Source organism: Toxorhynchites rutilus, chromosome 2 (assembly GCF_029784135.1).
Source record: "Toxorhynchites rutilus septentrionalis strain SRP chromosome 2, ASM2978413v1, whole genome shotgun sequence".
In the NCBI taxonomy this organism is placed as follows: Eukaryota; Metazoa; Arthropoda; class Insecta; order Diptera; family Culicidae; genus Toxorhynchites; species Toxorhynchites rutilus.
In genome coordinates, this window is record NC_073745.1 from 340858595 (window position 1) to 340884231 (window position 25637).

The following is a 25637-nucleotide window of genomic DNA, read 5'->3' on the forward strand; positions in this document are numbered from 1 at the left end:
AAGACTCTATTACTCACTAACATATTTCGGAAAGGTTTATAGATTTACTTTTTTTTTCTTTATGAAAATTTTTACATTTCACTCATAACCAGAATTTTGTAGATATTTTAATTTTTTTGAATATAAAAAATAAAGAAGAAATTTTCAAAAAGTAGTCTAATTCTTTTTCGAAGTTTTCAAGTATGCAAAGTAGCTTAAATGACCAATGTCTTTACACCCACAACGTTTCACTGCAACCTTAGATGGTTTTGCCAACTACTTGGCATACAATTCGTTTAGTTTAATCCACCTAAAGGTGTAGTCGTGCCTTTCTCATATCTCGATCTAAAACGTAATTCGTAGGTCATCTGGAGATCATCCGGGTTTTCATTATATTGGCAAAACCGTTGAAAATATCAACAAATGAGCTAGTTCTGACAAACCATCTTGCGATATGTCGCATGATGGTATTTGGTTTTGGTCACATAGTGTTCACTTCTCTCGGAAACCTGATCCGGAAAATATCCGAGTTACGTCAACGAGGTCAGATAGGCTTGAATTAATCACAAATAACCTAATTTTGAATCATAATCATAAGGTTCGATACTCCAAATAGTTTTTGTTGGTTTTGTAGAGTTTTGGGTTCTGGAATCTATGACCGCAACTTGTCCCGGCCATATCTCCGTAACTCGTGGACCGATTCCGGTAAAACTTTAAAGGTTTCTTTCACATTGAATTTGTCACGTATAATTCAGTTCAACCGCTTCCGAAAAAACTGAACCGCAATATTGGTTGTCTGGTTAAGAAAAAACGTTGTCTTTCATGATGTTTTTTTTTGTAAAATAGATTTTTCTCACATGTTTTAATAGTAATTGTAACTATCTGATTACTGCTTCAATTCGTTAAGAACCATATTAGTGTAAATTAATGTGTTTAGCGTCTGTTAATATCGTTTTGATGTGTTGAAAATATATTTCTTTGTCGAGCTTGAAAATGGAAACGAAAATGCTGTCCAGAAAAAGATATTTTTATTATATCCTGACGAAAAGAACCAACAGATGGTTATTGAATGTGTCAATTAACACTTAAACTACCGGCAGTTGTTAAATATCTATTTTTACCAAACCGATTATTTTTATATTTTTATATTTTAATGTTCCAAGTACATCACAACTGCATAAAATATAGTATTTTATTTTGTATTTTTGTTTGGATATACACTCGATAGAAAAATAAGGGGAACAAAATGCAAAGTCGATTTTTTTACGTGATTTTAAAAATGCTGTGACTTGTGACTGTGTTACGAACACATTTTTATTTCGGTGTGTGTGTAGGACAAAAAGAACAAAAACACGCAAACGGAATGGTAGTTTTGAAAACTCCAAAAAATTAACACATTTGCTTCAATCAAACATTTAATTTGTTGGCTCGACGAAAACACTTTTTTTATTTTTTGCATCGATTTTAAAAGAGTGTCAAAAACACGTTTTTATGGTGTTTTATAGAATCATCTCTAATTTTGCAAATATTGCCGAAAATTTTAATGTTTGCAGGTAAATTTTTGGCATTGCAGTATGAACATTCTTTTTGGTTTACGTACATTGATTCTCTTCACTATTGCTCCTTGAGGAAACAAACAATTTTTCTTCTGGTTGATCATAAGAATACTGGTCAAATTTTCAGGATTTAATTTCCGACACTTCTTGATCGATATCGGAAAAGTCTCCTTTTAGATCTGTTACATACTCTAAAACTCTAGATATGTTCAGGCGTCTCTGAATTCTTGGGATCGAGTTTATAACTAGATGAAAATTTATATTTAGAACATTGTTATTTTCTTCCCACAATATAATAAAAATATTCACAATTTACATACACTGCAACCTAGAATAACTGTAAAAATATAGTTATACCACATATGACGGATTTCATGCCAACTCGTCTTTGGATAGTAGTGAAACGTTGTGAGTGTAAAGACATGGGTCATTTAAGCAACTTTGCATACTTGAAATATTCGAAAAATAATTAGACAACTTTTTGGAAAAAGCCTTTTTTTTTCTTAAAATGTAGCAAAATTGTTTGAATTTTCATAAAAAAATGGCAAAAAATTTTGCTGACAAAAAGTTATTTTAAGAATTAAAATTCATTGTTCTCAAAAACTTTTTTTTTTAATTTCCAAAAAAAAAAAAAAAAAAAAAAATATATATATATATATAAAAAACGTAGACACGTAAAATATATATATATATATATATATATAGATATATATATATATATATATATATATATATATATATATATATATATATTTATATATATATATGAATAACCCTTACAATTTTCAACAAGTCGTTCATGCATCGGAACATGGGCACTTTTACAGGGGAAAAGTTTTTCGAACCACAACTTTTTCATGTTTTTCTTTGAAAATATGCTATTAATGTTCAATTCGTTACATTTTTATGTATAAATTATCGCAATTTACATGCTCTGCTAACTTTTTTCTATTTAGAAAAACGTGTCAAGAACATGTCAAACGTGAGTATTTACACACAAAAATGTTACGAGCAAAACACTATTTTTTCAGGAGTCTTCATTGCAAAATGACTCATATTCCAAAAACTATAAAAGATAGCAAGTTGATGTCTTCGACAAAAGTTTATATCTTAACAAGATCTAAGACCTTGTCGAATACGCTATATCGTTAGCTTGACTTAAAACAAAATTAAAATAAGTTGTATTTTCTTCAAGGAAAACATGGAAAAATTGTTGTTCGAAAATCTTTTTCCCTGTGATCTTCCGATGTATAGACGACTTGTTGGAAATTGTAAGGGCTATTCATGTATATATTTTTGGGAATTTTAAAAAAATACGTTTTTGAGAAAAAATGAATTTAAATTTTCAAAGTAACTTTTTCTTCAGCGAAATTTTTTTCCAAATTTTTTTTTGGTATTTTCTTTGTAAAACAATTTCCTACATTTCATCCTTTGGCAAGAATTTTGTAGGTATCATAGTTTTCAAGTTATAAATTTTTGTGAAAAATTTGGCTTTCTTCAAAAATTAGTTCAATTATTTTTCAAATATTTCAAGTATGCAAAGTTGCTTAAATGACCCATGTCTTTACACCCACAACGTTTCACTACTATCTGATATGGTGCTGCCAACGGCCAGTCGAGTTGGCATGAAATTCGTCATATGCATATCAGAAAAATGAGAAGTGGGAGATTAAAAGAATTTGTAATACTAATCAATACATAAATTCAGAAAAAGTGGTGCTGCCAATGACCAGTCGAGTTGGCATCAAATTCGTCAATAGCGAGAATTCATTACAGTTCCCAATATTATTTTGCTTGTTTCTTCAAGGGTCGTTTATGTAACGTATGCGAGTATCGAATTCGGTAATAAAGGCAATGAAAATTATTGGAAAAAAAAATCAGCCATTAGTCACGACGTGAGGTAGAAGACAAAATTATCGCGATGTAAAAGATTCTTTTTTGGAATAAAATTGTGCAAGATTTGTTTTCGCATTCGACATAATTTTTGTTTCTCTAAGGTGCGCATAGACCTTTTTCCATTCAAAATCATATTGATAAAACCCAAATGTATAAAGTCTTGTGCAACTTGTGTGCGGCACAATTTCATCGTGGACACCGCTTCATGCTACAACACTTAATCTGAACATTGCATCGTGAAATCCGTAAGCCGTAAAAAGCAATCTTGCCATTGCATTCACTGACGGTTTATTTTTGCCTGTGCCCATTCTCATGCACAGAAGCATCCTAATGCCAACCTTCCGGACGGATTGTTTTTACTCCACATTTCGAAACGGGGAAATATGGTGAAACAACAGAACGAAGAAAAAAATGAAGCAAATTACTCGATGACACAATTTTCTGCATCATGCTTTGAACCAGTTGCTGGCGTTTTGTTTTTTACTGTTATTGCAATTCAACCCCACCGAATCCTAGGCCAAGAAGAGAGCACTTTGTGAACTTTCCAAAAAGGCGAACCCTTTTTTTTATTTGCGGACTCTTGTTTTTGCCTCCCCTCCCCATTTCGTGTCAATTCCAAAGAGTGTACGTCTTGTATGACTTGTCACACGTTGTGACCGGGACGGGACTTGAAGCGAACATCGTTATGTGTTAGGTCTCTCCGGGGCAATGTTCCGACCGAAATGTTACATAAAACAAGTGCTTCGCAATGGAGCAAATTTGTTTGATGGTACCTTGCCTGAAAAACAATGCAATGACTTATGTGTGCCATTCCCGGCAACATCTTGTAGCTTATATAAAGCAGCCATCAGTTTCGATGCTATATCGATTCAGCAAGGGATGATCCATTGAGTTGTGGGGATTATGTTGGTCCACACAAACAATTTTTGTCGATCGCTTCCGAAAAAATGGCGCAGTTGGTTGCTTCTCTGTCGTCCGTGTTGTAAAGTCCCCGCCCGGATGTCAGCAGCCTTTGGCCATGGCCATGAATGAACGGACCAGCTCATTTCCATTTTCTGCCCGCTGGCGACTGATGGGACGAAGCGACCAGATCGTCGAGGCATCCGATTACCGCGAGATGAAAATATTCCACGAGAAAAATATGATCTGTGTGTGGGCGGCAGTGGGGTGGCTTTTCTCTCTTTCGCATCTTATTTTCCACAGTTTCGACGGAAATTAACTGTGAGTATGCGATTAACCTCGCAGCAACGGTTCACATTTGCATTTTTACGGCGAAGAATACCTATTTATACGTATTTATCTTATTTCCGGCTAGCCGGATGTGATGGCTGTTTTCTTTTCTGTGCTTGGATGCTTCTCAGGATAGCGTTGCAATCTGTATAATATGTTGTGGTTATAAACCGCATATTATTTACTGTCAGAGTATCCGAGGCTTAATGATGTACTGAAATATTGTGTTGGGGGATTATCCTCAGACGAATTGGGAATTGTAGAGTTGGACACTATGAACAGATATCTATATCTTCAATGAATGTTGATAGGTAGTGTTACGACCATGATACGTGGGATACAGACATTGTTAATTAATTCTATGAATGATTGACATTGCCCAATTTTTCCTACAGCTGACGTAAACTGAATTTTGAAAGAACTAACAGCATGTGGTAATAGAAAGATTTTAGAAATATATTGAATAAGTTCTGTGAAACAAAAAGTTTAAGAGTGATCAGACAAATTCTCCATTCGCCAATTGAATGTGAACCTTTTTGAAGGAGGATAATGACTTCTCTCATCATTTTTTGAAACAAAATCGAATCCATTTTGCTCCGGTTATATATTCGTAAATGTGGAGGGGATATTCTAGTGTAGAAGCACCATTTAAGGACGTTTTTTTTCGATCTCTGACTATTCCTATTGACCATTCATTATTTGATTGTTTGTTTATCTATCTTTCAACAATACGACAAGAACTAAACGAAAAGTAGGAAAACAATTTTTTGTGAAGTAATATTTTGACGCAGAACTACGTCTTTCATTAAAGGTGCCAAATCAGAAAACAGGTCACGTTTTTATGAAATAAAGTCAACGTTAATAACTACTTTTGCCGCGAACGAATTTTGGCGATTTGCATACCAAACGAATCGGAAATTTTCTAAGATTTGTTTGATATGCTATACATTACAGTCGCATAGTCTGTATATGATTTAAATTGATGAAAATTGGAAGCATTCCCATTTTCTCATACATTTGTTCTGTCCATTTGTGTGATTTCCTGAGCTGTCAATAACGAGCAACTTATCGACGAGCAACGAAGGGAAAATCGTAAGATCGAAAGTCTCCGTGAACAGAGGAAAAGAAGAAGAACGAAGGAGAATATTTGTCTAGAGTATTAACATTGGAACCTGCTGAGACAAACTTTCATTCTTCGTGAGGAAATCGACTGAACAACATAGTTGCTGAGCGAGCTGGACGGCGAGGGATCGAATGCCTTTTTCAAGGTAATGGAGGTGGAGGAGTAATATGATGGATAAAGCAAAGTTTTCCAAGGGCCTTTTCGAAGGTTCTAACCTTCTTTTGATACAGGACTATGTCTTTGATTTCTATATATAGGGGGGTCACTCTACGAAAAATGCAACGATTCATTAGCCGTTTTCAAAGGCATATTAATCAAAACCGTTATTACGACATATGTTGTGTTATATATCATTAGACAGGAAATTTATCCAGTTTTTTTTTTGGCTCAAGACATGAACAGTGAATATAGTAAAAAAGTGAGCAATTTGACGATTACAATGGGTATGTTTTCTCTTGGTTGCACTAACCACTCGCTATCCTCCCCGACGCAACGAGCAATCTTTTTGCCTAAATTCGGACGTTAGCTCACAATTTGAGTTGATGCGTATAATGCGTTCTTAATATTAGGCTGTCAAAAAAGTCCTGCGGTATTTCCGCGAGGTGTCGTTGTAAGCGCGTAGTTCTAGTTGTATTCATTGTATCGAGTCATACTATAGCTTATTGGAAAGGTATTTTTGCGCGCTATAATATAGTCCTTGACAGTGTTTTGTTTGGTTAAGTCGTTCGTGAGTTATAGTGTCGCAAATATGGAGCAAAATAAAGAGAAAATCCGACATATTTTACAGTACTACTATGACAAAGGCAAAAATGCATCTCAAGCTGCCAATAAAATTTGTGCAGTTTATGGACCCGATACAGTTTCCATTTCCACCGCACAACGATGGTTTCAACGTTTTCGTTCTGGTGTAGAGGTCGTCGAAGATGCGCCACGCTCCGGAAGGCCTGTCGTCGAAAATTGCGACAAAATCGCTGAATTAGCCGAGAAAGACCGGCATAGTAGCAGCCGTAGCATCGACCAAGAGCTGGGGATAAGTCTTCAAACCGTTATTAACCATTTGAAGAAGCTTGGATTCACAAAGAAGCTCGATGTATGGGTGCCACACACGTTGACGCAAAAAAAACATCTTTGACCGTATCGACGCATGTGAATCGCTGCTGAATCGCAACAAAATCGACCCGTTTCTGAAGCGAATGGTGACTGGCGATGAAAAGTGGGTCACTTACGACAACGTGAAGCGCAAACGGTCGTGGTCGAAGCCCGCTGAAGTGGCTCAGACGGTGGCCAAGCCCTCATTAACGGCCAGGAAGGTTCTGATGTGTGTTTGGTGGGATTGTCAAGGATAAATCTATTATGAGTTGCTTCCCTATGGCCAAACGCTCAATTTGGACCTGTACTGCCAACAACTGGACCGCTTGAAGGTAGCACTCATGGAAAAGAGGCCATCTTTGATAAACAGAGGCCGCATTGTCTTCCATCAGGATAACGCCAGGCCACACACTTCTTTGGTGACGCGCCAGAAGCTCCGGGAGCTCGGATGGGAGGTTCTTTTGCATCCGCCGTATAGTCCGGACCTTGCACCTAGTGACTACCACCTGTTTTTGTCCATGGCGAACGAGCTAGGTAGTCAGAAGTTAGCCACAAAAGAGGCCTGTGAAAATTGGCTATCCGAGTTTTTTGCCAATAAGGAAGCGAGCTTCTATAACAGGGGTATTATGAAGTTGGCATCTCGTTGGGACTTGTGTGAAGTTAGCGGCCAAAATCCAGCGGCTAAAATCGCATACAAGTAATATGTTGGATGCAACATGCGATAATTTTGTTTTTCGTTATTAATTATTTTAATAATGATAAATTGAACATTCATCAAATAAATAACGTTGGATATATACTCATTCGAAAGAGAAATATGTTATCTATCTTCTAGCATGATTTAACCCATCATCAAAGTACCAGACGGAAGTTATACATCAAAACGTGCACATGAGTCAATAATTTGAGAAGTACCAATTTCGGAAAATCAAAAAAAGTTGTTCGAAACACCCAAAAACACATTCTTGGGACAATGTTCATTCGATAGAGAAATATTTTACCTATCTTCCAGCCCCTACTTTTATTGATCGGAAAAGGGTCTGAGGAAAGTTATAGGGCAAGTTGTATGGCGGAAATTAATTAATTTAAAAAACATAAAAAAAAAGTATTAGAAAGGACTCAATACACATTTTCGAGATAATATTCATTCGATAGAGAATATTTTTATCTATCTTTAGCCACATCTTCATTGATCGGAAAAGGGTCTGAGAAAAATTATAGGCCAAAACGTGAACAAGTTATATGGGAGAAAAAATTATTTGGGAAAATGCGTACAAGTTGTATGGGTGAAGGGAATTAATTTAAATGAAATTTTAAAAAAGTTACTTAAAAGGTCTAATTACACATTTTTGAGATAATACTCATTCGATAGAGAGTATTTTTATCTATCTTCAGCCACATTTTCTTTGATCGGAAAAGGGTCTGGGAAAAGTTGTAGGCGAAAAGATATACAAGTTGTATGGGGGGAATGAATTAATGAGGAGAAAAGTTAATAAACTCATTTGAAAGGACCCAATACACATTTTCGGGACAGTATTCATTCGATAGAGAATATTTTTATCTATCTTTAGCCACATTTTCATTGATCGGAAAAGGGTCTGAGAAAAGTTATAGGCCAAATCGTGTACAAGTTATATGGGAGAAAAAATAATTTGAGAAAATGCGTACAAGTAGTATGAGTGAAGGGAATTATTTTAAAGAAAATGTAGAAAAATTATTTGAAGGCCCAATTACACATGTTTGAGATAATACTCATTCGATAGAAAACATTATTATCTATCTTTAGCCACATTTTCATTGATCGGAAAAGGGTCTGAGAAAAGTTATAGGCCAAAATGTGTACAAGTTGTATGGGGGAAATTAATTAATTTAAAGAACATTGAAAAAAAGTTATTAGAAAGGACCCAAAACACATTTTTGAGATAATACTCATTCGATAGAGAACATTTTTATCTGTCTTTAGCCACAATTTCATTGATCGGAAAAGGGTCTGAGAAAAGTTATAGGCCAAAACGTATACGAGTTATATGGGAGAAAAATTATTTGAGAAAATGCGTACAAGTAGTATGGGTGAAGGGAATTATTTTAAAGAAAATGTGGCTGAAGATAGATAAAAATAATCTCTATCGAATGAGTATTATCCCAAAAATGTGTAATTAGACCTTTCAAGTAACTTTTTTAAAATTTCATTTAAATTAATTCCCTTCACCCATACAACTTGTACGCATTTTCTCAAATTATTATTTCTCCCATATAACTTGTACACATTCTGGTCTATAACTTTTCCCAGACCCTTTTCCGACCAAAGAAAATGTGGTTGAAGGTAGATAAAAATATGCTCTATCGAATGAGTATTATCTCAAAAATGTGTTTTGGGTCCTTTCTAATAACTTTTTTTCAATGTTCTTCAAATTAATTAATTTCCCCCATACAACTTGTACACATTTTGGCCTATAACTTTTCTCAGACCCTTTTCCGATCAATGAAAATGTGGCTAAAGATAGATAAAAATGTTTTCTATCGAATGAGTATTATCTCAAAAATGTGTAATTGGGCCTTCAAATAATTTTTCTACATTTTCTTTAAAATAATTCCCTTCACTAATACTACTTGTACGCATTTTCTCAAATTATTTTTTCTCCCATATAATTTGTACACGTTTTGGCCTATAACTTTTCTCAGACCCTTTTCCGATCAATGAAAATGTGGTTGAAGGTAGATAAAAATATGCTCTATCGAATGAGTATTATCTCAAAAATGTGTTTTGGGTCCTTTCTAATAACTTTTTTTCAATGTTCTTTAAATTAATTAATTTCCCCCATACAACTTGTACACATTTTGGCCTATAACTTTTCTCAGACCCTTTTCCGATCAATGAAAATGTGGCTAAAGATAGATAAAAATGTTTTCTATCGAATGAGTATTATCTCAAAAATGTGTAATTTTGCCTTCAAATAATTTTTCTACATTTTCTTTAAAATAATTCCCTTCACCCATACTACTTGTACGCATTTTCTCAAATTATTTTTTCTCCCATATAACTCGTACACGTTTTGGCCTATAACTTTTCTCAGACCCTTTTCCGATCAATGAAATTGTGGCTAAAGACAGATAAAAATGTTCTCTATCGAATGAGTATTATCTCAAAAATGTGTTTTGGGTCCTTTCTAATAACTTTTTTTCAATGTTCTTTAAATTAATTAATTTCCCCCATACAACTTGTACACATTTTGGCCTATAACTTTTCTCAGACCCTTTTCCGATCAATGAAAATGTGGCTAAAGATAGATAAAAATGTTTTCTATCGAATGAGTATTATCTCAAAAATGTGTAATTTTGCCTTCAAATAATTTTTCTACATTTTCTTTAAAATAATTCCCTTCACCCATACTACTTGTACGCATTTTCTCAAATTATTTTTTCTCCCATATAACTCGTACACGTTTTGGCCTATAACTTTTCTCAGACCCTTTTCCGATCAATGAAATTGTGGCTAAAGACAGATAAAAATGTTCTCTATCGAATGAGTATTATCTCAAAAATGTGTTTTGGGTCCTTTCTAATAACTTTTTTTCAATGTTCTTTAAATTAATTAATTTCCCCCATACAACTTGTACACATTTTGGCCTATAACTTTTCTCAGACCCTTTTCCGATCAATGAAAATGTGGCTAAAGATAGATAAAAATGTTTTCTATCGAATGAGTATTATCTCAAAAATGTGTAATTTTGCCTTCAAATAATTTTTCTACATTTTCTTTAAAATAATTCCCTTCACTCATACTACTTGTACGCATTTTCTCAAATTATTATTTCTCCCATATAACTTGTACACGTTTTGGCCTATAACTTTTCTCAGACCCTTTTCCGATCAATGAAAATGTGGCTAATGATAGATAAACATATTCTCTATCGAATGAATACTACCTCGAAAATGTGTATTGCGTCTTTTCAAATAAGTTTTTTATTTTTTTTTTTAATTAATTCTTTCCCCCCATACAACTTGTATATCTTTTTGCCTATGACTTTTCCCAGACCCTTTTCCGATCAAAGAAAATGTGGCTGAAGATAGATAAAAATACTCTCTATCGAATGATAGAGATGTAGATGTCAAAAATGTGTAATTAGACCTTTTAAGTAACTTTTTTAAAATTTCATTTAAATTAATTCCCTTCACCCATACAACTTGTTCGCATTTTCCCAAATAATTTTTTCTCCCCTATAACTTGTTCACGTTTTGGCCTATAATTTTTCTCAGACCCTTTTCCGATCAATGAAGATGTGGCTAAAGATAGATAAAAATATTCTCTATCGAATGAATATTATCTCGAAAATGTGTATTGAGTCCTTTCTAATACTTTTTTTTTAATGTTTCTTAAATTAATTAATTTCCGCCATACAACTTGCCCTATAACTTTCCTCAGACCCTTTTCCGATCAATAAAAGTAGGGGCTGGAAGATAGGTAAAATATTTCTCTATCGAATGAACATTGTCCCAAGAATGTGTTTTTGGGTGTTTCGAACAACTTTTTTTGATTTTCCGAAATTGGTACTTCTCAAATTATTGACTCATGTGCACGTTTTGATGTATAACTTCCGTCTGGTACTTTGATGATGGGTTAAATCATGCTAGAAGATAGATAACATATTTCTCTTTCGAATGAGTATATATCCAACGTTATTTATTTGATGAATGTTCAATTTATCATTATTAAAATAATTAATAACGAAAAACAAAATTATCGCATGTTGCATCCAACATATGACTTGTATGCGATTTTAGCCGCTGGATTTTGGCCGCTAACTTCACACAAGTCTCGTTGGGAACAAGTCATCGAATAAAACGGCGCATATTTGACTTAAAACAGATGATTGTAACTAATTTTATGAACAAATGAAAATTCAAAAAAAAAAAATACCACAGGACTTTTTTGACAGCCTAATATTATGCCCCCTCTTATATGTTTTCCTAGAAAACCCGATTCATTTCCTCGAATGCACATCCCCTTGCCTATACATAAGATGAACTTAGAACCCAATGAGATCAATTCACTACAGCAGCTACACGAACTTCCCAAGAGAGCACTCATGGCCATAGAATACTCAATATACATCACCGGGCTATGAAGTAACGTGGCAACGAAGGAAGAAAATGCTATTTTATCTGTAATATATTTCTATAGTCATAGATTTATTTGACTTAGGCTTATATTTATGTAGATATTATCTGTTTAGACTTATGTTTATAAATGATACATGGTGACTCTTTATCTTCTTTCGCAAAATTGAATAAACAGAAGAAAAGGGCAGTAATGGCTTTAATGGTATTTTTATGTACATTTTTGACAGAAAGTGGTTCCGGATTCTACCACGTTATCTCATCTCACCCGTTTAAAGTGTACAAGATCATATAGGAAACGGTTTCATTTGATAGGAAACGGACTTCCATTTGATGTATCAAAAGAGAAAACAATACAGATTTTGAACAATGAAAAAACTCAATTCAAATGCAATTACTACACACAATCACAGTCCTATGTCAAGATCCCGTCCGTGCCCTTAGGCCCATTCCATCAACTTTTTTAAGTCTTTTCGACTTTATTTAAATAACGGCTTGCAGTGTACTACAGGCAACAGGCAGATTCAACTTCTATAGATTGTTTTGATGAGTTTTTTTTTTGACATCTAAAATAATATTTGAATAGTTTTCCGTACAGGTCATAAATCTATCTTTTCCTTTTTGAAGCAGGGCAGACACAATATGACGCCAAAACGCTAGAATGAAGGGAGCATGACAAATTGGACACTACTAAAAATGTTGTAGGTTGCGCCATTTCCGAGATCCAAGACGAGGATGGTTCAGGACCACTGGTATGATTGGGGCTACCTTCCGCTATGTTGTAATGAATTATTTCATATGGACATTTTTAGTTGATTAGTCGTTATTTACATTTTAACTACAGTTAAATAAGAAGCAAAGGGGCTGCGATACGAGTATTAAGTATTGTAATGAAAGGAGTGAATCTCTTTTGAGGTTTGATGGGAATAATACACAAATTCCGTATTCAAACTTTCAGTGGATGATTTGCGAATTTATCGTCAGCAGCAGAATCAATTTGTAAATTTAGTATGAAAAGAGCTGCACAAGAAGAAAAAAATGTGACTGATTGAAGAAGGTTCTAAGAAAATTTTGACGGTTTCCGGAGAAGACACGTGGGATGCTTCGGGACTGAAACCAGAGCTGCAAATTGCCATTGTCACTGCATACATTTGGGCTACTATGACGACCATTGCAACATTACCACCAAACGACGTGCAACAAAATATAAACCGACAAAACAAATTCCTCACTCTTCAATGGTAAATAGTTTGTCAGAGTGTGTTGACGAACAAAGCATGTTCCAAGTCAGTACCCTATGATCGTCAAGACGGAAAATACCATGTCACTTTATGTAATGGAAGTTTACACGTTAACCAGGGCGCATTTGTTTGCGTTGGGCTACCTGAATACCATTCTTATATACAATGCTAAAACTTTAAGGACTGAAACTAAACGGACTTTCAAATACGTGAATTTTGATCTCGGGCAGAAATTTCAACGAAGAGATGAATTTCTTCATTATTTCAGCATGTAGAGTATATATTTCGTTGCCTACATCATTTGGTATTGCTCACACGTTATCGCGTGTTCGACATAGTATTTAATAAATACAAGAAACAACAACCGGAACGAACATCGAACCTTTGTTCGATGAAGATAAAATGCAATCTGCGAAAATCATCAATTCGTTGCTGACAATTTTACCGCCTACTTGGTCGGTCAAAACGTATTGACGAAGCTGTGTTGCTCGTACTCCGTCAGTCACCATTTGACCAAGATTTTTGTCAGTAGGGAGTGACTAACGTGGCTTGTCAGTTGTCAGTGACATTGATGATAAAAAGCAGCTCTGACTGAAACTCTTTGAAACTATTGTTTTAAGGAACTTATTCCACCTTGCCAAATTGTTATTGCAGAATATTATCTAATAGCTCTAATAGCTCTAATAGCTGTCCAGAATCCGTTGATTTCGATCCGAACATCATTATTCAGGGAGTTGGGCGCTCTTCACAAGTGGCACAATATTGTATTGCAGCACAAATTTTAACTGGTTCCAATGAGGAAAACAAGAGAGATAAGGATCGTCCGCTACTATAGTTTGATGCGTACTTGAACGTAGGAATCGTTTGGCATCAAGATCGCGTCTTTTCCCCCGCCATTTGCCGCGCTAATCAAAACGTTTGCTGCTATCTGGATAGTCCACGTATGTGTCTTCACATTATGAACTCCCAACTTTTAAATTGAAAAATAAAAATAAAATAGTTTGTAATTCCATTTTTCCCATTGAAGAGACGTGAAACAGCTTCTGGTTTAGTAATAAATATAAGTTTGTTTTTTCATTCGAGACACTTTGAAGGCCACTTTCACTACAACAACAAATTACATAAGAGGACCCTTAAGAAATTATGAATAATTTACTGAATTTAAAATTTTGTAATACGAAAATTTTGTCATCTGCAGAATTTTAGGTAGCTAACCGTGAATCTTTCAGGAAGGGAGTCATTGGTTCGCGGTAGACGTGTGCATTCACGCTCTTCCTTTTTTTTATAAATTCCGGTCGTAGAAAGTGATTTTCGTGCTAAAAAGTCTGAATATCTGTTAGGAATCCGTTCGTCTGCCGCACTGAATTTAATTCTGTGTCTGAATTCAACGGGAAATTGATTATTTTCATTTCATAAATTCGGCAAAATTGAAAACAGATTTCCTCCTGGTGTCCATTTGTGCTAGTAGGAATGTAGTGGTGACAACGCAGCTCGTCTTCTCTGTTCATTCATTCCCGTTAATTATCCAAGTGTATCTTGTGCTTGTGTGTGTTTTGCTATAAGGCATTAGACAATAGGGCGCTTTCAGCGTGCATATGTATTAGTGATCTGTTGGGCAGGCAAAAGAGATCGCTGCATAGGATTTGTATGGATCGACAAGATTGAGCTTTGTTTAAATAATTATTTTAGCGAAATAATTATAGAAATTACGCGCTACACTATATTAAAACCATGCGAATATATGCCTCTTTACATAAAAATATTTATTTTTAGCGTCAAAGCCATATACACGGAGAAAAATAGAAATTTCTGTTACGGCTATGATCCATATCCATGGAAGCAGATTGATTATTCAAAAAGTTTCACAGAAACAATACAAATTGCACATTGCGATTGTATAGCCGGATTAGGTGAAGTGTGCTCCCATTTAGGCTTTGTGCTTTTTTGCCCTGAAATGCTGGTCTCGTGATGAAGTAAACTATAATGGATATTCGTGTGCAGATATCCTTAATCAGTGGTTAGTTTCGCCAAAAAGACAGATGATTATGTTGAAAGGACATATTCAGCCAGAAAGATCAACCAACCCTCAGATATGATTTCCGGGTACCTGAATGCTCTGCGGAGAAGTAAAATATGTTTATATGAAAATTGATCGGAAACAAAGAAAATCCATCAATTTGCTAATTCATGGATAATACATGAAAGCATTCGAACGTGAGCTCGAGCCTCTGTGTCTTGAATCTAGGTCCGAACATGCTGATAATCCTTTTGGCCGATTACACATTATCCGGTTTCAGCCGGACCGGCAAATTTCCTAAATGGCAAATTTCGACCGTACCAACCTCTTTACGGCGCCGTGATGCAGCCGTCTACTGCGACTACAATGTCCGGCGACCGGACAAGAATGATACGCGATGACAGTAGCACTGTGTCGACGTCTGGTGGAGACTTCGGTTTGGGAAAGCAAATCATTCTCTATACGCTTAGCAGATCTTAAGACAGTTTTAAGTTGTTTAAATTTTTAATGAAAATTTCTACTTTATGTTATTTGATTACTTAAAACCCGTAGTACTGATTCTTAATTAACCATTTTTGTATAATTTTCTTGACATTTTCACTAAAACTCATTGTAATATGAAATCAGTATCAAACACAATTATTCTTCAGGGCGTTTTCCCCACTTGCAAAAGAAGGTGTTACTCTATTACATAAAGAACATATTTCATAAGAAGAAGTTAATTTTCATTCATACTTTTATTTGCAAAACATGTGTTTACTGTACCTGAAAATCCATTATCACTATCATTTCCCAAAAGCGGACCACGAAACTCCATGCCATCAACGCGAATTGACAGTTGTTTGTCATGTCTGTTAGTATTAGTACAATTCAGGCAATTTTTATCCCCTTGAATTAGTATGTGTGTGTGCTATTGACGTTTGTTTGTTGATTTTGAAATCAATTCAGAATTTACAAGTGATATGGATGTCGAAATTTTCATTTCGCTTCTTCGGCAACGATCTGTGCTGCGGAACAAATTCGGTGATACAAGTTGCTGCACGAAGGTAAGCAATGGTCACAGGCGCACGAGATCATCATGGAGCATATTGCCGTGGACTGTGTTATCAACGGTGGGTGGTGTCTTTCGACAAATTGAACGAGTTCTTAAATTAACTTCCGTTTTTGTTTTGTTCACAGATTCGCTACTGAACGAGTTCGATGATGTCAAACAAATTTCCAACTGGTTAATCAAGGGGCATGTTTTGAGTGAGCTTATCGAGACTTTATGAGGTGTTTAGTTTGTGGTAATTTGAGCAAACCAAAAATAGCTCTCTCCTAATATTAAATTCTTATTCTTTCAGACAATTTGACCTGACTCGAGACGCGATCGACTACGAGGTGGACGTGGCTCGGCTCGAGGATCTCAAGCCCTAAATGTCCGATCTGTGATCGGTGATCGAGATGTTTCCCTGTCCGACGCCGAAGCATCGGTTCTGTCAGAGCGAAATCACCCAATATATCTGAGTCGGACATTCTTTGCCCAAGATCCGCGTATAAATAGCTGTGCGTAGATTCACGCTCGAGTAGCTACTCCTGCCCCAGGAGTACGTGCTCGATAAATTGCGGTATATGCTGAGCGCGTTTCTGGGCGAGGACCTGCGTAAACAGCAATGAGATAGAGTTCGAAGGAAAATTATGACGTTATTTTTATCATAAAGATTGTCAGTGCAATGGTGAAATAAATAAAAAACATAAAAATATGGGCACACAATACATATAAATAACTTCATCGAGCTGATTGTGAAGGTGAGTTTTTGTTGATTTGGACACACCAAAATAGTTCCCTCTTCTAATATTCTTATTTGGTATTCCAGACAGTTCGACCTGACCCACGAACACGATCGACGATGAGGTGGCCGCAATTCGGCTCGAAGAACTCCAACCCAAACTGTCCGATCTGTGCTCGGTGATCAAGATGTCCCGGCGCTGAAGTATCGGTTCTGTTAGAACTAAATCACCTAGCTGTTGGCATATATATGATTTGGCCATTCTTCGCCCACGATCCGATGTGCGTTGATGCGAAATGTGCTCCAGAAGCTGTCCCTGCCCCAGTTGAACGTGTTCCAGGAATTGCGACACATGTTCAGCGTGTTTCTGGACGAAGATCTGCGGAAGCAACAATGAGATAGTGTTTGAAGGGAAATTATGTTTTTTCAATTAATTTATTTGTAAGGCTCAATCGCGTGTGAAATAAATTATGCTATTTGTGTATGTTTGAAAATAAAATAATTTAGCGTACGAATAAGTACACCGCAACTGGACCAAAATTAGTTTTTGTAATACTGTTGATGACACCTATGTGTTTTGTCCAGTAAGTTTTTCATTTTTATCATTACAAATTTACATTGCCGCTGTTGTGGGAACTGTTGTAGAACCATATGTGGCCAAGATAAACGTGTGTGTGTGTGTGTGTGTGTGTGCTGAGCGAATTACGGAAAATGCTCGTAAACGTATTCTGAAGTGGGCGTAAGAACACCGTCCTGATGCAGGGTGCGCGTAATGTCCTGGTTTGCCACACTCCAACATTCGGCCGTCTTTTCCAAGGGACGCAAATACGAGAAAGCTCGTAGTTGCCGCAGCAGATGTGGTTTCAATATTTTTCGTATACAGTGTAACCCCGATTATCCACGAGCGGATGATAGTTTGCCTCATACAAACGTCTTAGATACAAACTAATGTCGTATCCAGACCATTCACCATTCCGCCGTCATCGCGGATATTTGCAGCAATGTTTATCTGTCATTCCGCTACATGCATGTGTATGTGAAAGATGTACGGTTTTGTGTAGCGTGAGGTCTCTTTTACATTGTTATCCGGTTATCCGTCCAAACCCAGCGGCGCTTTTTGAAACCGGTCCGGCTGAAACCGGATAATGTGTAATCGCCCTTACTGTTATTTTTTCGATTCTAATCTAGTGGGAAAGTCGCTCAATGAACATCGCGAAATAGGTGCTAGTAAGTTGTTGCTAGTTGTTCGGTAAATAGCTTGCCTAACTGTTTAACAAAGTTCATATTAGTTCTATGAAATATTTCGCGCTAATAGAAAGATCGCAACTATATTTGAATCATCTACAAGAACGTCGATTGATAATGAATCCGCTTCTGCTGCATAGAAGCTACGAATGTAAACAAATGATGTTTGCCCAACAGATGCTCTGCATGTATGTGTAGCAAGAGCCCTATCAAACGCAAAGTATATGTGGTAGTGTTTTTTTGACGCTTTGGCAATATGGCCACCAAATATTCTGCTCAAAGTACGCAAAGGGTGTGTCACATCAAATTGCATCACGGAAAAAACGCAGTAGAAATTTATTTTTTAGGAACTATATCTTCAGCTTTCGTTTATAATCAGATAAGAGTGTATAGATCACGTTGGCCATGCTTCACTGTCAATTTTTCGTAATTTTGGAAAAATGTCGTCGAACGAAAAAGAGCGTCGTGAATTAATCCTGCGCACTCATTTCGAGAATCCGGAGTTGTCACATCGGGGCATCGGTAAGATGCTGGGAATCGTCCAATCCACGGTCAGCAGAGTACTAAAACGATACTTCGAGAACCTAACCATCGACCGGAAGGTGAAGAACGGCAAAAATGGATGCTCCGTCAGTGAAAAAGATCACAAGCGCGTAGTTAAGCAGTTCAGACGTGATCCGAGAAGTTCGGTCCGGGATGTCGCCAATAAGCTGAATTTGTCAAGTTCATTCGTCCAGCGGACCAAGCAGCGGGAGGGCCTGCGTACATACAAGGTACAGAAGGCTCCTAACCGCGACGAAAGGCAAAACATGGTGGAGAAGACGCGAGCCCGGAAGGTGTACACCGAAATGCTGACGAAGCCGCATTGCCTGGTAATGGACGACGAAACCTAACTTTCGTCAGCTGCCGGGCCTGTTGTTATTCTCCGCAGAGAACAAATTAAGCGTTCCGGAGGAGATTCGCAAGCAGAAACTATCCAAGTTTGCCAAAAAGTACATGGTGTGGCAAGCGATCTGCTCTTGCGGAAAGCGGAGCGCCCCCTTCGTGATGACCGGCACGGTAAACGGGCAGGTTTACCTTAAGGAGTGCCTACAGAAGCGCTTACTACCACTATTGAAGCAGCACGAGGGCCCGACCATCTTCTGGCCGGATCTCGCTTCGTGCCACTATTCAAAGGACATGTTGGAGTGGTACGAAGCCAACGGGGTCACCTTCGTGCCAAAGGAAATGAACCCGCCCAACGCGCCGGAGCTTCCCCCAATAGAGAAATATTGGGCGATTATGAAGCAGGCCCTCCGGAAGAACCCAAAAGTTGTCAAATCGGAGGCGGACTTCAAGAGAAAATGGATTTCTGTTCAAAAAAAAAAAAAACTACAACCTGACGTTGTACAGAACCTTATGGATGGGGTAAAGAGGAAGGTGCGAGCATACGGGCTTGGGCTCGAAGTATGAATAAAAAGAAAATGCCAAAAGTTGTTTAATAGTTTTTATTTTACTGTCTAAAATTTTCAAAAGGATCGGTCTACTGGGCGAATTTCTACAGCGTTTTTTCCGTGATGCAATTTGATGTGACACACCCTTTAGAAAAGAAGGTAAGTGATATTTCCTGTGTATACACACGGAGCGCGCATGTGTTACACACACAAAGAAGTTAGGAATAAACTATCTTCAATTTGTTCGATGTTCGGGAGTTGTTTCAATATTTCTTGTTTTTGAAAGTTCAAAAAATTGTAAAAAGTGACAAAATCGTAAGTCGAGCCGACGATAAACACGATAGTGTACCGCATTTTCACAGCATGTAAGGTTTGATGTGATTTTTTATCGATTCCAAACTGAACAGTGTTTGTTTACTTGAGCAATATGTCGAAGTGCCACGTCCCGCGATGTCGGTGCAGAAAATTTTTGAAATTTTTGTAGAAAATCGGATAACTTTCCACCGTTTTCCGACCAACAAATTGTTGAGACTGAAAAGGTTAAACTTTTTCGGATACAAAAGCTCGTTCGATACGTCAAACATATTTGTTGGTTCGCTTCTTTTTTCGTCAGATTCTTTTGGGGATACTGTTTTAACCTATAATCAGCAAAGAAGACGTCTTCGTACTGGAGGTAAGTGTGTTTTATATAAATTGTGATGAGATAAACTAATCGGAGATATTTTCAGCTATTCCATGCATTCGCTTCTTGGAGCTCCCAAAACGTTTCGTTCTAATCGTTTCACACGAAATTCCAACTTTATACATTCACTTCTTGCGAAAGTGCAAAATATTTATTTGCAATCACTTCGGAAGATGACCCGGGATGGAGGAAATGTTTTTCTCGTTTTCCAGAAACGCCCTTAAGTGGCCTTACTACGGCTCAACACACCAAACCAAACCAATGAAAGCTTCGCGATGATTCTTGATAGATGCTTCAATAAAAGAGAAAAAAAATCAGCAGTGTGGGAGTTAATCTTTCATCATAGTATCAATTTGAGGGAACGACACTGCTTCGATATAACCTCTCCACACATTTGTTCATCGATTTTTGCGTTATTTTTATAATACAGGTGCAATAATTTCACTGTTTTCAATTTTAAAATGATTAAGTAAACTGCTATTTCATCACTTAGAAACATATTTTGAGACAGTTCTTTTGCTACAATTTTAAAAAAATTCAAAAATGTTCGAATTTGTATGGATTTGATCGATGGTTTATTACAATTTTTTGCTTTTTTTCTTTGCCTACCACTACTTTAACAAAGCAGGGAGGAGGTTACCTTCTACTCTACGTACTTTGTATTCTGCTACCTGGAGATGCATTCACGCAAGCTTGTATGCAATTAATCTTGTTCCACAGCGAAGAGGATGATTCTGTACAAGATTTTCCATCGAAGAATTGGAAATAAACACTCGGATACTAATTTGGTGAGATCGTTCTTTATTCTCAATTAATATCAAATGAAGTAATTATAGAAGATGTTGTGGATCATAACTGATGATAGAATCCTTCTAGTATATGGTCAAACCTACACTAATAGAGAGCTATTGAAGTATCATTCTTGTACGCTACTCAGAACATTTGGAACATGACAATAGTTCGTATAGTGAAATTAAATACCATTTTAGAAGTAAAAACTTTAAAAGTTCGGGCTCAGGATTTTCAACAGATGATATACATGACTGTTTCTATCCACCATTTCCATCAATTATGGCGTGGAAACACAATGGTGTAAAAATCGTGGTTTTTGATAATTCGAATTGAAGATTCATCGGGAAGTGTTTGTATTGGTAATGCAAAAAAATTCAAAAATATAAGAATCGATTAAGATCATCATGCATTTTTGGGAGAAAATTTCGGGGATCATTATAAGTAGCGTACTTTTTTTTTAATTAGAGACAGTTTAAGACAAACAGAGAAGTTCAAAAATTGTCATGGTTGATATTCGAACATGATTCAAGATTGTTCTAATCAAATATCAGCAACCTAACACCCTGTTATTATAACAATCGATATTTTCTGAAAAATCACAATCCTTGGCGGTTATACTACTTGGCACCTGACACACTAGGACAGTTTTATCGCTGGTTAAACCATCATTTGGATGGAGCTAACGGCGTACAGGATTGTATAAGTGAATATACAAAGCCAAAGTCGCGAACCAAAAAAAAACACAAACATGGATGCAGTAGATTCGATATAGTACTTAATGGCATACGATTCACGTTTTTAATGGTTAAAAAAACACGAATATCATTCGTGAATCGAATCAAAGGTCTAACTAGCTCCGAACAAAACGAAGTTCCCACTATCCCAGAAGCCTGTGGTTGAACATAATCAATCTCCCATTCTCCTCCTACTGATTCCCACCTTCTCAGCCACAAGTAATTCGACCAGGCATCCCAATTTCAACTTCTGTTGTCAACAGCGAATAGCTCGTATTTTTAACATTCCCGTAACGTGGTCACCTAAAATCCCTGGCGTCTTCCTCCCAACACAATAGATTTGATTCCATTCCATGCGCGAAAAACTAATTTTCTCAATCTACAATCACTCTCCTCCTCTCGCTCTTTTTCTTTTCCCTCGCCGACCGAAATTACAGCGATGGCTTATCACATTCGGCCAAGCGGCTGCACGAGACCAATCGACTGGAGCTGCTGAGGAACATCACCGAGCTGATGAGTCGCACCTTCCCATCGCAGTTCGTCTTCCCGGTCCTCGGCCACGAGGATGGCAGCCCCAACTTTGTACAGCTGGGCGAACTGTGGCGCCACTGGTTGCCACTGGAAGCTTTGCAGACGTTCGAAAAAGGTAAGTGCAAATAGACGAACTAACGAACGGACCGACCGACCGACCGACCGACGTGACAGACAGATTGGAACGGCACGGAGCAGTTTCACCTTTGAAAAGGTGGCACTCAGAGAGAGTACTAGATTAGAGTCAGGTGAATATTTGATTTGGGGAAGTTGTTTATGCCCTTTGGGATGCTCACCGGAAGAAGCAGCAGCGGCAGCTAGGAATGCGACCACGGGGAGCAAAAGGCAAGTCCGGGGGAGGAACTTTTGCGGAAAGTGCCATTTCTGGTAAAAGTGGCATGAAGGAAGCAAGAAAGTACAAGTAAACACAATTTGCATAATTGTATTATTGTGCTTTTCTGCTTCGATTCAAGTGGATGATTGTTGCTGTCCCAGATGAGCAATCGTTTTGAGGCAGTTGAAGATGAATTCCTTAGCGCTCCCCGGTCGGCAGAAACTGAGCAAGGTCTGCAGGAACTTTGGCGTTATTTCTGCACTCGGAGCTTTGATTGTCGGTGACGATGTTTACGGGGTTTTCTTTCTCTCTGTCTCTTTCCGCAGGCGGTTATTACACAATCGAGCAGACCAAAAGCCGTTTGCGGATAATAGCTTTAAACACAAATTACATGCGCCATGACGCCAAATACTCGCAGTCGCATTCGTCGGCCGTGAAACAGCGACCGGACGGGTCAATCCACTATACCGGTGGCATGGGTTATGGCCCGTACGACCGGGATCACCACATGGGTCTCGGTAAGCACTACCATCGGGACTACAGTGCGTCGGGGGGCGTGGGGAGCCCTCCCGGCTACAATGTGTACAGTGATAGGAGAAATAGCTATAGCAGCAGTAGTATTGTAGATGGCAGCAGTAGTGGAAGCAGTAGTAGCAACGGTGGTCACGTCAGTGCATTATCGGGATCAAGCAGCCACGAGTCGGAGAAGCAGTGGGAGTGGCTGGAGGATGTGCTAGCGAAATCTAGTAGGAATAAAGAAACTGTAAGTAGTTGTCAATATTTACACAACCATAAGTATCTTAAAATGAAACAGGCAATTTAAAACGAATCAAAGTTGTTTGTTTGGGGTCCGGCCTCGTCGTTGTTGAATAATCGAACATTAAACAGATTTTAAGCGGATAACGGTTGCCTTTTTTATTTACACTTTACACTGTCGTGGAAAAAGGCAACGTCCAGAAGGGATATAGATTTAATGAATTTGCAAGCCTCTTTGCTGTGGAAGCCGGAGTTCAAACAGATGACCGGCCTCAGCCTCGTTCTCTCCGGAGCGTATCAAGATCCGTTACCTGCCCCGAAGGAGCTCCGAGGCGATCAACCGAAATGGGTAGTGGGAAGGATATTGAACCAAGCAAAAAAAGCCTTTCTTCACCGTCAAGCCGAACCTTTCTTCCCCACAGAAGTAAGGGAGAGGATCGTAAAAGTCAGAACTTCTTGCACTAAGACTTTTTTAATTAATTTTTTCCTCTTCGTTTTCGCCTCGCGTCCTTTATCCGTTTGGGTGATGGAACACGCACAGGGAGAAGGACTCCGCTTTGTATATCTTTGAGCCCTCTGATGGCTGTTGTTCTGCGCTGTTGCACCATCACCCTTTGCAAAGTTACATTGTATCAGGCGAGTGAGCGAAAACTTTCTATCCTCATTAGTCGAATGCAATACGAGGGGCAAACCGTTCCGAGTAAACAACATTTTGCACAAACAAGCAAGTCGGAATGAATATCGTACAACTATTTCCGATTTCGCAGCAAAAGTTTGACTTGAATCAAAACTACGAAAACTCTAGACAGCTTGAGAAAAAAGTATAGTTCCAAATAAGGGACCCCTCGTTATTTTCCGCATCATCTTCTCTCATCGCGACTGACTGACGGAAGTGAATTTAATTACAGCTTTTTTTTCTCACTTTTTCCAGAACCTGTTTGATTTGAGGATCTTCGCCTCTTTGTCCCTGGTGCTCGACAGCTTCACAGTAGTTGTGGGATGCAGTCTTTTTTTTCCTCGAATCTTGTTTTTTGCATCCTCCCAGCAACTCTCTCTGTAAGGAAGCAAAGTAGCGCCAAGTGAAAACTTTGATAGCTGAGTTTTAATTCCCAACAGTAAATATGCTGCTGTGCTCGAAAGCTCTTTGTGTGTGTGTGTGTGAGTGTGGGTGTGCGTTGAGAAGCTCGTTCGCTCGCAATCCTCGCGGTAAATATAAAACTTTCGATGAAATCAACAACCGGCAGCGCAGCGAAGTAACGAATGTGATAAGCATCGCAGGAACTTGCGCTGTGGAAAAATCAAACAACTTTTTTTCTTCTTTCATTTCTCGAAGCAGTAGTTTTTCATGGTGCAATCGGAGTTGTTATTTTCGAGAGATGAGTTTGTTTTTGCGCTCAATCCAATAGAAAAGTACTTTCATCATCGGGAAGTCAAACACCTTTGTCGCGTTCTGCTGATAGGCCCACCACGAATCAATTGCTTTGTTCGAGCTGTTTGAAGAGAAGATAGTCTTTGTCGGATTTTATTATGTACACGATCGCGCGCAATAGGTATTCACAATCGATTTAGAAAACTCGTTGTGAATATATTCAGAGGAAGATTGATCAGCATCAAAACAACAGCAAAGAGTTATGGAAAATTTTGAAATCTTTTTTGAAACCTAGTAATAGTAAACCGCGGTCCATAGCTTTTCATGGGACACTTGAACAGTCTGAACAGGCTATAGTATCCAAGTTTAATGATTATTTCGTCAATAGTGTTTCATTGATCAATCAGTCCATTGGATTGGTCGATGAATCTGATGAAATAAAACAGCCGGTTGATAGTAATTGTAGAATTGAAAAATTTCACCCAATTACGTTAAATTAACTTAGAACTATTTGCTTTTCTTTAGGAAAAACGGCTGGAGTGGATAATGTCAATGCTAGAGTTATTCAAGATTGCTTTAATGCCATTGATCACATCTTGCTGGACCTTATTAATAAGTCTTTATTAACTGGGCATGTGCCTCAGGTGTGGAAGGAATCTTTCATAGTTCGTATTCAAAAGGTTAAAGCCGAAGAGTTTCGTCCCTTCATCATGTTGCACACATTAGAGAAAATATTAGAATTA

At 37.5% G+C, this 25637-nt stretch overlaps 1 protein-coding gene and 1 long non-coding RNA gene across 4 annotated transcripts in view; both read left to right on the forward strand.

The window, feature by feature from the left end:
• The window catches only part of LOC129766640 (acid sphingomyelinase-like phosphodiesterase 3b), a 259803-nt gene that overhangs the window by 166849 nt on the left and 67317 nt on the right, over positions 1-25637 (forward strand). For all 3 annotated transcript variants that reach the window (XM_055767217.1, XM_055767218.1, XM_055767219.1), the window contains 2 exons: positions 22342-22550; positions 23096-23532. In XM_055767217.1, coding sequence (XP_055623192.1) covers positions 22342-22550; positions 23096-23532 — 646 coding nt within the window. The remainder of the gene's footprint in view (positions 1-22341; positions 22551-23095; positions 23533-25637) is intronic.
• On the forward strand, positions 16185-17007 carry LOC129766641 (uncharacterized). The gene is made up of 3 exons (XR_008741468.1): positions 16185-16361; positions 16429-16535; positions 16593-17007. It is a non-coding gene; the product is annotated as an uncharacterized LOC129766641 (long non-coding RNA).